This window comes from Poecilia reticulata, linkage group LG16 (assembly GCF_000633615.1).
Source record: "Poecilia reticulata strain Guanapo linkage group LG16, Guppy_female_1.0+MT, whole genome shotgun sequence".
Taxonomy (NCBI): domain Eukaryota; kingdom Metazoa; phylum Chordata; class Actinopteri; order Cyprinodontiformes; family Poeciliidae; genus Poecilia; species Poecilia reticulata.
Window position 1 is genome coordinate 16,121,367 of NC_024346.1, and position 12,766 is coordinate 16,134,132.

The 12,766-nt window shown below is 40.1% G+C and overlaps 2 protein-coding genes across 5 annotated transcripts; one reads left to right on the plus strand and one right to left on the minus strand.

Annotated features, from left to right (window-relative positions):
* Positions 1 to 321: 321 nt before the first annotated feature.
* Positions 322 to 5,978, plus strand: LOC103478671 (transmembrane protein 244-like). 3 transcript variants are annotated; one of them, XM_008432665.1, is made up of 6 exons: positions 322 to 454; positions 743 to 828; positions 2,032 to 2,105; positions 2,199 to 2,324; positions 2,410 to 2,454; positions 2,534 to 5,978. In XM_008432665.1, exons 1-6 carry the CDS (start codon positions 422 to 424, stop codon positions 2,626 to 2,628), a joined length of 459 nt encoding a protein of 152 aa, XP_008430887.1. In that variant the 5' UTR covers positions 322 to 421; the 3' UTR covers positions 2,629 to 5,978. The 3 variants fall into 3 exon arrangements, with proteins under 3 accessions (XP_008430887.1, XP_008430889.1, XP_008430890.1); XM_008432668.2 differs by having other exon boundaries at positions 376 to 454; positions 686 to 828; XM_008432667.2 differs by lacking the exon at positions 743 to 828 and having other exon boundaries at positions 323 to 454.
* An 83-nt stretch (positions 5,979 to 6,061) lies between these two features.
* Positions 6,062 to 10,190, minus strand: sgk2b (serum/glucocorticoid regulated kinase 2b). 2 transcript variants are annotated; one of them, XM_008432669.2, is made up of 12 exons: positions 10,007 to 10,190; positions 9,408 to 9,483; positions 9,247 to 9,316; positions 9,099 to 9,124; positions 8,692 to 8,749; positions 8,529 to 8,612; positions 8,306 to 8,437; positions 8,101 to 8,213; positions 6,891 to 7,110; positions 6,656 to 6,811; positions 6,474 to 6,563; positions 6,062 to 6,393 (listed from the first exon to the last, which is right to left on the minus strand). In XM_008432669.2, the coding sequence occupies exons 1-12, from the start codon at positions 10,071 to 10,073 to the stop codon at positions 6,232 to 6,234; spliced, it is 1,254 nt and encodes a 417-aa protein (XP_008430891.1). In that variant the 5' UTR covers positions 10,074 to 10,190; the 3' UTR covers positions 6,062 to 6,231. The 2 variants fall into 2 exon arrangements, with proteins under 2 accessions (XP_008430891.1, XP_008430892.1); XM_008432670.1 differs by lacking the exon at positions 10,007 to 10,190 and having other exon boundaries at positions 9,247 to 9,340; positions 9,408 to 9,486.
* Between the last annotated feature and the right edge of the window lie 2,576 nt (positions 10,191 to 12,766).

The window sequence follows — 12,766 nt, forward strand, 5'->3', positions numbered from 1 at the left end:
GGACAGCAGTAGGAATGTTCACTCTCACCACCTCCTCCCATGGTTAGACAGTAGCTATTATACATATTTTAAGTTTGAATGCAGCACTGTGTTTGTTTATTTATTTGTTTATTTATTTATTTAATGATCTGTTCATCTGCTTAGCTCGCTTTCAATGCAGAGAAACGTCTGGCCTCAAAACTGCTTCTTTACCTGAAGACATGGTGTACGAAATGGCCACAAATGCAAAGTTCCGAAATGGCGATGAAATGAGTTCATCTTCTTGGACACAAAAGCGGCGGCGGACGCTGCTCCGTGTTTTGTGATCGTTTGGTCGCTAGATGGCGCAAGTGATTCAGTTTCCTTGGGATTAGCGACAGATTGCAGCTTGCATCACTTTTGCGTTATACCATCGAGTGGCTCCAAAGCTGCAAACCATGAAATGGCATTCAAAGGCAAAACGGTCGATTCAAAGGTAAGCGGTAATAGATTGCGATGTGCTCGCTGTTTACACTAAAGCAATCCGCTGAAGCGTCTCTGTGGCGAATGATGTGCTGTAAACCCAGCTAATCATGGTGTGGATACCACACGCTTTACTGTGTCACGTTCAGATTTTCTCACGCATGATTCAGCAGCTGGTAGGAAAGCTCTCTGTTCGCCTATAACGTGGATCTCACAGTAACATATTAATCCTGTGCATGTTCAGCTTCAGGTTTAGTTGACTGGTGGCGCATCCTGTCTTTCTGTCTCCGTCGCCCCACAGACCGTGCTGCTCAATCTGCTGCTGTGCCTGCTCATATTTTACTCCCTTTTCTATATGATCGGGAGTGTGTGCTTCGGCGCTTTCAGGTGAGTAGAAATTTCCCACGCATGCGCACAAGCACAAGCGCAGGAAGCACAATGCCCAGCAACGCGGTTGCTAACGCGCACAGCGACCCTGATGTTGCAGGGGAACGTTTTCCAAAGGCAGCAGCGAGATAATTAATTATCGGCAATTTTCAAATCAAATCAATGCAAAAAAAAAAAAAAAAAAAAAACACAAAACCCCCCCAGCTTAGTTTTAACAAAGGCGTATCCTGCCAAAGGTGGTTTAGTTAAAATTGCATAAATTAAAATATGGCGGAAGTCTTTTGATGCCTTACTTTACATGAGTAATGTAAATGTTGTGTTTTATGTTTCATTTCATCTTACATTTCTATATGAATTACCTGATTGTCAAGAATCGTACAACGTCTTCTACTAAATTAATCTTTTATTTCAGGTTTTGGATAATCTTACACTGAAAATGTGAAGGGAAAACATCCAACCATTCATTTGCAGACATGAACTATAGTTTTCAACGTGGGGGATTAACAAAATAACCTTATGGAAACATTATCAGAGTATTATTTCCATTTAAAGTAAAATGAATGTTAAGTATCAACATTTTTGCCATAGATTGTTCTTTTTTTCTTTCTTCTGAGTAAGTGTTCTAAAATGATGGTTTATTATTATTATTATTATTATTATTATTATTATTATTATTATTATTATTATTATTATTATTATTAATAATAATAATCTGAGATCATGCTACTGCAAGAAAAGAAGAATATTCCTTTTTTGACATCTTTATCTGTGGTACCACCAATAAAATGTGGTTAACATTTCGCCTCCAAGGAACCAGAACATTAAAGGGAGGTTTTAATGCTGTTTTTCAGGCTTTTTGAATAGGTTAGAGTTTTACGCCTAGCAAACTGGGCCTTAATATCACCACTAATTAAATTTGGATTGTTTTTAGGTCTGACTTTTCCTATTTAATCATCCACTTGTTCTCCTTCCACACAAAGCAAAATATGCTTTTATGGTCAAGTAAAAGAAATGGGAGAAACAGCAGCCAAAGTCCACAGAGAAACTTCAAAAGACTTTAATGATAGCCACTTCAAAAGATAGCAGGATGGTCCGAGTAATAAGATGTTATTGCACAATTCTACCGAGATCCATTTGCTTCCTATCGTTTAGATAATAATAAAACCGTGAGTCTTTCACTGTAACTGATGTTTCCTTATGCAGGTTGGATCACTTTGACGGCCTGATTCCATTCGATTTTAAAACTGAACCTGCTGAGTCTAACTCCAAATACCTGGGTGAGCATATCGCATACGAGCAGTGTGATCAGCAGCACTGATCGTCAGCTCTCTACAGATAATATATTTCATCACTTCGCTTGTGTCCTTCAGTCAACCTCCTCTCCTTGGAGCTGACCTACTTTTGTAGTGGCATACTGTTTGCTGCAGTGGTGAAGAGGCGGGTTTGGGACTACGCCCTCACTGTCACACTTCTTCATGTCATGATCACCAGCCTGGGTGAGCAGAACAGCACATCTGTATTTGTGCACGGCAAAACGACCAAATCTGCAGTGTAACTGCATGTTTTGCCTCTACGTTGCAGTGATGTTGGAGTTTCCCACAGTGTGGCAGTGGTGGCTGGCTTTGGGTAAGCACACATCAATGGCAACCCGCCTTTTTGTCGTCGGTAACGAGCTTATTCATTCTCTGTGTTGCTTTTTCCACAGGTAGCGGCTTGTTTTTGATGATTTGCAATGGTCAGCTGATTGCTTACTTCACATGTCAGAGTGAGCAGAGCTACGCCACCTTCAGCTACTACTGACAAGCTGGAAAGGAGGCAAAAAATTAGGATAACATCAGCTCATTTAAATTATTCTGTTAAAAGGGTTAAACTTGTGTTCATATACATTCACTACACACAGAGTGATCTAGTTCAAGCTTTTATCACTGTTAATTTTGATGATTATGTTTTACAGTTAATAAAAGCCCCAAATTCTGTCTCTTAGAAAATTTAAATGTTACATAAAACCAATGAAAAGGATTGTTAAAATGTAAAAGACTGCTAGCAGACCCTCCAGTTTGGGGTAAGTCAACAAACATCATTGCGAGAGAAGCTGACTCCTCACAGACTACTGTATTCAAGCATATCAATGGAAAGTTTAGTGGAAAGAAAATAGTAATAGTAGAAAAAGGTGCATAGGAAAAGGGCTGATTACAGTGAAGTTAAGTGTTTGGTGGGAGATTTACAAGACGTGAACAGTAGCTGAATTCAGAGCTTCATGAACTTCCACAGACAGGACATGGGCTATAACTGTCCTGTTCACATGTGAAGTCACCGCCAAACCAGAAACAACAGAAACCTCCAAACTGGGTCAAAGAGAAAACACACTGGTCTAAGCATGGTCTGGTTACTGGTATTAAAGCTGCAGATGGTAACTTTTATAAAAAATATATATATGTTTTTTACATATTTGTTGAAACTGTCACCATGTTGTGGCTGTATAATATGAGACTGATAGTCTGTGAAAAAATCAAACTCCTCTGCCTCCTCCCAGTGGTCCTACTGCTACCTGCAGAAATTCTCAGCTCAGTCAGAAAAAAAACAATCAGAACTAAGAGAAGGGGCTTAGCACTTTCAGTCATGCTTGAGTATGTGCTGCTCACATGTTCCTCCACTGCCGTGAATGCTCGGGCTAGTTAGCTTAGCCACAGAGGATGGATAAACAGTTTCCTGAAACAGTAAGTTGTTTCTCCGCCATTCGCACATTGAGCAGTGCGTACATAAGGGTGATGGACATCGCTAAGACCCTCCTCTAGGCTCTGATTGGTTGTTTTTGACTGAGCTGTGACTTTCAGATAGCAGTAGGACCACTGGGAGGAGGTGGAGGAGCTTGATTGACGATCTGAATTCACAGCTCAGTCAAAAACAACCAATCGGAGCCCAGAGGAGGGTCTTAGCGATGTCAATCAACTTATGTACGCACTGCTCAATGTGCTCATGGCAGAGAAACAACTTACTGTTTCAAGAAACTGTTTATCCGACATTTGTGGCTAAGCTAACTAGCCCGAGCATTCACGGCAGTAAAGGAACATGTGAGCAGCACATACACAAGCTTGACTGAAAGTGCTAAGACCTTCCTCTTAGTTCTGATTGGCTGTTTCTGATTGGAGCAGAGCATTTTTGCAGACGGCAGTAAGACCACAGTGAGAAGGCAGAGGAGCTAAACTTTTTTCACATATTATCTGTCTCATACTGTCACAACATAGTGACAGTTTTAACAAATATGTTAAAAAAAAATATATATATATTTTTTAAAATAAAAGTTACCAACTGCAGCTTCAAGGTTTTCCAAGGCTTCAAACAGTTAGTTTTAAAACGCCAAAGCTTTCTGTCATACTATTCTCATCGTTTATGGTTCTTACAGTGAGACGCCAGAGAAAGCAGTGGAGTAATGGGACTTCTCTCTGGCTTTAAGGATTATAGAGGAACACCGTGCTCCCCTCCCCTACATGTTGCTACACACTACCAGTTAGCAGCCTAAGAAAGGCTGATTTGTTTTTCTTCACAGACAATCATGGTGGGGGTTCCTTTTGCTTGATTTATTTTATGCAGTCTCTACTTTTGTGTTAATAGTTTCCTTTCTGTCACTCGTCTCCATTTTATGGATCTCATGTGTCATATTTGCCTTTTGACAGCGAGCCGTTGATTCTCTGTGACAGTGGTGCCTAAGTCCAGTCCTCGAGATCTACCGTCCTAAAACTTTTAGATTCCTCTCGTCTCCAGCACACCTGAATCAAATGCCTCGTTACCAGGCACCTGTAGAGCTAAAGGATACTGACAAGCCATTTGATTCAAGTGTTAAAGAGAAGGGATGTACAAGTTATTTACTTTTAAAAAAAAAAAATCTTTATTTCTGGAGCTGTTAAAATATTGTAGTGATTCTTCTAATTTTAATAATGTTGGCTGTATGTTTTAAGAAAAAGATGTTACCATAACAGTTCAGGTTTCTTGCAACCAAGCAGACTGTCTTCCTTGTAAGAGAAGGCCCTTCTGAGGCAGCTAACTAGCAGTGTGCAGAAACATGTAGGGGAGGGGAGCACTGTGTTGTTTCCTTTTCTCCAGTGACCAGAGAAAAGTCCAGTCACTGCAGCCGTTTCTTTTGCATCTCAATAAAAAGACTTAAACACAGAGAAAAGTTTGACTGAAAATGTTGGCAGTTCTGACACCGTAACTGTGAAAAACGTACCGGTAACTGGGCCATGTCTAGTCCGGTTCTCGGTCTCTTAGCCTAGCTAATGTTTCTGACACCGTTTTTGGTTTAGGAGCAGCTTAACACATAGACTGAGTAGTAGCTCATGTCCTGCATCTTGAAGCATTGATTGAATCTCTTGAACGAGCTGTTCTTCATACTTTTTTATTCCGCTAAAATTTCAGTTAGTATGCCGTGATGCAGCACTGTGAGAGTAATCAGCTTCCTTAGCAACAATCTTTTGTGGAGGCTGTCAGACTGTCAGCACAGCAGTCTTCTTCATGACCAACCGTGGTGCCCAACTCCAGTCGTTAAGGGTTACCATCCTGCAACTTTCAGATGCATCCCTCCTCCAACACACCTGTATCAAATGAATTGCCTCTGCAGAGCTGACTGCTGATGAGGGGATTCGGCTTTTTGATTCAGGCGCGATGGAGCAGGGATGCATGTAAAAGCTGCAGGACTGTAACCCTTAACGACCGGACTAGGGCTCCCCTGGTGAAGAGCGTGACATTACATTTCTATACTGAAAATTATTGGTCTTATGTAGTTTTCTGGGAAACAGAATTTGGGGTTTTAAATATCTGTAAGCCATACATGTCAAAATTAACAGGTAAATATTTAAAATAGATCACTGTGTGATAAATTATATTTTCTGAATTAATTTAACTTGATATTCATAAACTGTTTTTGTTTTGTTTGTCACAACACAGAGGGCAGTGTGTATTTTTGCTAAGAATGGCATTCAGCTGTGTTTGTATACAAGTGCTATGTAGAGAAGCTTTCCTGTTACATTTGCAATGCGCTCTGCTTCCGTCTTTAAGTATGCAATATTAAAAAAGCCAGTAAGATAAGATGTAACTAGTGAATGTATTTGTAAGTGGGACCTGTGCAATAAAGAATGTAAACATTTTTATATAAACCAGCTCCTGGCTCTGCTACATATGAAGGACTTGAAATAGTGACCCGCCTCTCCTATATAAATAATTCATACGGAGAAATCTGTGAAAATCTAAAAACATATCACAGTTTATTCAAAAGCAACAAATGAAACATGCTGGAAATTGCCATATCACGGTTTTCATTTTCCATTCAAGTACAAAAAAAGACATTAAATAAAAAAAAATAACTTAATACATATTTAAACAATCCCGCTCCAGGAGGACTCTGTGGCGTTATGAGGCCTGCTCTGCTGCCACGTACTCGGCTGGGTTCATGAAGGAGAATCCAGAAAAGGTTGCGCTGGAGGCGGCTGCCTCCGCCCTGTCATGGACGGAGGCAGGGACAGGCTGCAGTGTGAATGCAGGAGCGATGTAGCACACATCACAAGGACCGGTCTAGAAAACGACAAGACAATCAAAACCAACCGGGCACGTGTTGAAATTACGTTTCTGACCATTTTCTGATTTATCCGTACCACTTTAGGGATAAATGGAGGCCGAACTTTTCTGGCTATGAGGTCGTCCCAGTTGATGGAAGCGAAGAACTGATGCTCCTTCAGCTCCTCCTGAGGAAACGCCAGAAATAAAATCCTGTGGTCATGAGCCTCTTCACTCATTCAGGATTAGTGAAGAGGCTCATGATATTGTGCGCACTTACAATATCAAGTCCCTGGCCCAAGCGCTTGGAGATGTTTCTCTCTAACAACCCCTTCAACAGAGAGTGGGCGCCTTCAGACAAGCCGCTGGGCAGCCGCAGAGGAGAGTAGAGGATATTTTCCAACATCTCTAGCCTGCTGCGGCTGTAAAATGGAGGCTGGGAAGCAGAACAGGCCGATCCAGTGAGTTAAAGATGCAGAAAACAGTGAGGCGAAGCTTAATCCAGTGAGACTCACCAGTCCAGAGAGCATCTCAAACAGCACCGCTCCCAGTCCCCACCAGTCCACAGCCAGGCTGTATGGCTGGCCCAGCAGAACCTCTGGAGCCAGATACTCTGGGGTCCCACAGAAGGTGTGTGTAATCCCACCCACAGCCACGCCTTCCTTACAAAGACCAAAGTCTGTGAGCATCACGTGGCCTTCGCTGTCCAGCAGGACGTTTTCTGGCTTCAGGTCTCTGCACAGAAACACATGGAGCAGAAAAAAAGTGTTGAGTAGGCTTGTCACAATAAATCAGCTCGTCGCATGATCAATTTAAACAAGCTCAATAATTTACATTTGCATGATTTATTGTTTTTGTCTTTTCTACTAAAAACTGGATGACAAAAGTTTTCAGTCTGACTTTTTTTTTTAAGAGGACAGTTTTGTTTACAGAAACTTCATAATTCATTTTATTTGTTGTTTTGTTTATTTCAGATATTTAAAATATCTTTCAGCTCCAGCGTTAAATGTTCAATAGAAAGTTTATTGAGTTTTGAGAATGTGTTCTTCAATTATTATGCCGTTTTCAATATATTACTTGAAAATGGTCTAAAAACAACAATATTATTTATTGCAATAACTTAAGGGGCAATTTATCATCCAGCAAAATGTGTTATTGTGACAGGCCTATTGTTTAGTCTATAAAATATCTCTAAGTCAATCAAATAAATATCACTTTGGTGACATTTCTTGGGGCAATTTTGCACTTTGACAAAGCTTTAAAGCTCCTTATGTAGGGCAGTAAAAACCCTTTCAGAGAAAGTAAGTTAGACCTTCCTGTCTAGGAAAAATGCTCCTCTGACTAAACCAGTTAGTTTCCGTTGGGATATAAAAATGTGTCACTTATTTATGACGAGCTCATTTGCTGTGAACAAAACAGCATAATTAATGTTTGACTAGAAATCAGGGATTTCAGTAGTTTTCCTCTTATGACGTTTAATACATGAAGGAAACTGTGGGTGTAAAAGCGTCACATGCAAAAAGTAAAAAAAAACAAACACCAACCTTAGAGAATAAAGTTGTATTTTAACATTTTAAACTTACCTAAATCTTTCAGCTAATAATTAGTTATGTTGCGTAATTTATAGAAGTCTGCTATTTTTTTCTATAAGCTCTTTAACTGAACATTAGCCAAACTTGCAGAACTGCTGACGGAGTTATCTAAAGCCGTGTTTCATCTGTGTACCTGTAAACGATGCTCAGAGAGTGGAGATACCCCAGCGCAGCGGCGATCTCTGCAGCGTAGAAAGCAGCTCGGGGTTCTGGAAACGAACCCTCTCTCTGCAGGTGGTAAAACAACTGCAAGAAACAAAGGTTTCACAAACAGAAATGAAACTCTAGAGAGAGTTTGTGAGACTCAATCAGACAAAGGACTTCTCTAACCCACATACCTCTCCACCGTTTGCAAAGTCCAGGACGAAGTAGAGCGTCTTTGGCGTCTGGAAGGAGAAATGCAGCCCCACCAGGAATGGATGTTTTAGTCCCTTCAGCAGCACACTCCTTTCAACCATCACGTGCCTTTGCTGCAGAGACACAACCCACAGACACGGTCAGACAGACAGACAGACACACAGATGGACAAACAGACGCAACGAAACACAGAGAAGGACAGACCTCGTTCCTCTTGATGATCGTCTGCTTGTCCAGGGCTTTAACTGCGTAGTAACCTCCTTGTTTTCTGTGTCTTGCCAGCAACACCTGTTACACATTTCATTTTTTTAATTGATCATTTCACAGCTTTTACAGATAAAAACTAATATATTAATGAAAAAAATACCTTTCCAAAGCTTCCCGTGCCAATAACTTTGAGGTAGTCGAAGTCTGATGGTTTCACCCTGATGAAGACGATGACAGAAAATAGTGGTAAGTAGCAAGAAATGTATTAATGATTGTAAGACAAGTATGCAAATGGAGTGATGGTGCTAAATACATAATGTGTCCACATAATAACCCTGGTTGTTTTTTGCTTATTTAAATGTTTGTTTTTCTCAAAAAGCCCTCATAATTGCTAATGCCACAACCTGTGACGTGAGCTCACAAGGTTAGGAGCCAATTAGGGGACCCTCCCATGGACCTTCACTGTGCTTCTCAATTGACTGCTATAAAAGAAAGGGGTTGCTCTGTAATGTGAAGCAAAAACTTTTTCTCGTGTCAAGAAAAACGCTGCGAGTGGGTGTGACTCACTGTGAGGTTTCCGTGTTCACCGAGCTCTGAAAAAGTAAGACAGACAGAGAGGGGAGGGATAGTCAAGTCAGAAGGTGGGATTGGATTTCATACCCCGTCAACGCCGAGGCAGCGTCTCCTAAGATTCCTCTGCCAGATCAGAACTCACCGAGGCAGCTTTCTCCTGCTTATGTCTCCTCATCTTGCTCTGTCTCTGCAGCAGTTTCTGGGTGTCCGGGCTTCAATCGGGAGGTCAAGCACAGCTAAGAGTTAAAGGGGCTGGACTCAAAAGTTTTAAAAAAGAAAGTCTTATTTTCTTTGCTAACTTACTGTTGGCAGGGCTTCTGGGTGGAAACAAGTTTGTGCAAGAAATCGCTGAAGCCAACTTTCTTCTCTTTCAGCACGTCTGTAAGACAGATGGACAGACAGACGGGCAGACAGGGTGGGTTAGTCCATTACATAAGAATGTACTAGCTGGATTTAGTCTGATGTCTGGCAGCTTTTCAAAGTGAGGTCGTACTGAACATTAAACGAAATTTAATAGCTTTCTGGAGTAACCAAGTGATATCTGTGTTAAGTTATTTTAATATTAATTCAATAAATGAAATTATTCAATATAAACCCATTGAGGAATACCCTATTGAGGAATACTTTATTTAAGACATTTTCAAAATAATTTGCGATGTTTCATATAATCACTTTCGTAAAATATCAAATTTAGCTAAACATGATTTTGCAACCCCCCCCCCCCCAAAATGACATTTTTTAAATTAGCACCAAAAGACGACTTGGGGGAGGACGGAAGGAGGAGAGGAAAACAAAACTTTTGGCACAAAATGACTTAGTCCAGTATTTTAGGAAGGTGACGATATTTAGGCTAACGGTTAGCTAATTTCACTTTTCAATTAAGCTTAAAAATGGCGACCTACCTGAGATAAATGTAACAAGCCCCTTCATTTTGGCATAAGTCAGCGGTCTCTCCTGAATCAGAGTCATGTGGAGGAAGTTTTATTTAAAAAATAAAACTCCAAAGAGAACAGGTTCTGGTTCTAGTTCTGGTTTTCAACTAGGCCCCTCGCAACTGAAACTTCAACCGCTCTGCTGCTCAATTTAAGACCTGTAACTCACTAGGCGATGCGTTCAAGTTCCCTCGGACAATTTATAAATACACCATGCGAAGATCAACATGAGCACTCCTTATGACCAGTATATGGGGCATTTGTCTCTACCGCTGTGTTATAGGTATTACTGGTGTTGGTTAAATAACTTTTAGTTAGGATACAATTATTTGTTCTCACCAAGTATTTAAGTTTGAAAGGGAAGTCCTTCATAGTTGTGTTTTACAACATATTCTTTGCAATTAAAGCATCGTGGCACACGATTTCAGCACCCGTGACTGAAAAAGCTCCAAAGCAGATCCATGACTGCATGGTGGCTCATGTTAGCTGTCAAAACCAGGTGAGAAAGTAGCCTGACCCTGATATCTGTCTATGCCACACTTGGCGTTAAGAACTGCCTTTTAGCATTTGGGTTAACAGGCAGCGAGTCTCTTAGGTCGCTGTCAAGGAATTTAGTCTCATTCTTTTTTGCAGAAGTGTTTGAACAATGTAATGTGTTTTGCCACATTTGTGTCAAAATTTTGTATTGCCACACTGCCACCACATTGCCACACTCTACAAAAAAGCCACATTTTTGAGAATGAACAGCCAGTTTAAGGTCAGAGCATCTCATTTCGATTTTAATCCAGACCCCAGAACTGTCCCTTTTTTTTAGCCCTACAGAGGATGTACTGATGTGCTTTATGTCATTTTCACCCAACATTTTCTGGAAGAAAAATTCAGGTTTTCATCAATTACAGCGAGTCGCCCAGCTCCTGAGGAAGCAGAGTAGACCGAGGCCATCACACAACCGCCACCATATTTGACTGCAGGTATCATCTTTTGTCTCAAATGCTCTGTTAGTTTTGTACCAGGTGTGATGGGACACACACCTTCCAAAAAGTTCTTCTTTGGTCTTGCCAGTCAAATATTATCAAAATGTTTTTGTCAAATGTGAGACGGACCTATGGTAGGAGAATACATGGGGAAGGTTCATTACTGTAGAGGGGAGTCTCAAAACTTATATATGTTTACTCAGGTAATTTTTGTTTTATACCAAATTTTATTTGATGATCTGAAACTTAAATGTATATTTTTTTAATCAAGAAAAAAATAGAATTTTTTTTTCTTGAATGTATATTTTCAAGAAATATACATTCAATATATTTTCAGTATAGGCTTCTCACCAGCCTATACTGGTGAGAAGTACATGCTATACTTCTCACCAGTATACACTATACTGGTGAGAAGTATAGGCTATAGCTACTATACTTCTCATCAGTAGTTATAGGAAGGAAGGACCCTGCATAGTAGCGAACATATAGGAACATGTTTACTCAAATGAAGTGCTGTGATCACGTTTTGGCCTAATTTTACTGTAAAGTTCAGCTTTCATGATTTGCTCCTCAGTTTCTGAATGCACCCACTCGTTTAGGGCTATTTTGATTTCTGGAAACTGTACTACGTGTGTAAATTCCTGACAGCGCTCCAAACATGTGCTGTCAGACATCTTGTCTGTGGCACGTCTGGGAAACTGGCAGGACTTGTTTGGATCATTACTGACCCAGTTTTAGGACTGTGATACAGTCACGTGACTGCTAACCAGAAGGTGTTGATTGACACTGAGTGATTTGTCAAGTCAGCGGTGGTCTTCTATCTGATTGGACACATTTTTACTTGTATTCAGGGTGTGAATGTACTTTATTGCACTTTCATACAGAATAGAGTCATATTCAGTAAATTAGATTATGCGTTTTGATGAGGCTGAATGGTTTTTTAAAAAAAATAATTTTTAAGCAGAAATTGAGTTCACTTTTCTGTATTAAAAATAATTTTTTATTGGTTTGTAGTAATATTCTAATCTTTGATCTTTATTTGTAAGCACAAACTCATAATTAACAGAAACAAAGACTTGACAACATCAGTTTGTGTGCAATTAATCTTTATAATGTGTTTTATTCTGCAATCTGAGTAGATGAAATAAATGTATTCTAATTTACTGAATACATCTACACATATCGAAAGGGTGCATTAAAATGTATTTGTAATGTAAAAATGAGAGAATAGATTTATTGCAAATCTTGTTTCAACCTTTATTGTGACTTTTATTCTGCAAGATACAACTGTAAAACTAAAAATAAATAAACAGGTAATTATCTGGTTGCCAAAGTCAGGATCCCCTTAAACTAAAACTCTGCAGCATTTTGAGTTCATGTGCTGTCCATTACCAAAGCTCTGTGTGCGTCTGATGGCTTTCTAATGTGCAGCCATAAGAAGCATGAAGGGACACTGATCCGCTCTTTGAAGGGTTGCACCCCTGCAGGGTCACTTGGTTCCTCACATACTGTACAGATTTTAAAAACGTAAGAGTTTTGCACATGATTAAATAATATCTCATCTATGCCCAATAGTTTGCATTTTCTTTGAGGGTTGATGTGTAATGTTCAGACCTGAGGACCCGAAATTTCAGTCAGACACAAAGTAAAAWTCAATAAGGTCTTTATTGAGGACCAGGTATAGGGACGGGGAACCACGAGCAAGGAACAGGAACCTCTGAGGACAGAGAAACAGGTTAGAGGGTTGTAGGTAGGA

Coding starts and splice junctions, on each gene's coding strand:
- sgk2b (XM_008432669.2), bottom strand. CDS start 10,073: ATGACTCTGATTCAGGAGAGACCGCTGACTTATGCCAAAATGAAGGGG. Junction 8,750..9,098: donor GTGAACACGGAAACCTCACA/GTGAGTCACACC, acceptor CGTCTTCATCAG/GGTGAAACCATCAGACTTCG. Junction 6,564..6,655: donor TGGGCCAGGGACTTGATATT/GTAAGTGCGCAC, acceptor GCGTTTCCTCAG/GAGGAGCTGAAGGAGCATCA.
- LOC103478671 (XM_008432665.1), top strand. CDS start 422: ATGGCATTCAAAGGCAAAACGGTCGATTCAAAG. Junction 455..742: donor GCAAAACGGTCGATTCAAAG/GTAAGCGGTAAT, acceptor GTCGCCCCACAG/ACCGTGCTGCTCAATCTGCT. Junction 829..2,031: donor GTGTGCTTCGGCGCTTTCAG/GTGAGTAGAAAT, acceptor TTCCTTATGCAG/GTTGGATCACTTTGACGGCC.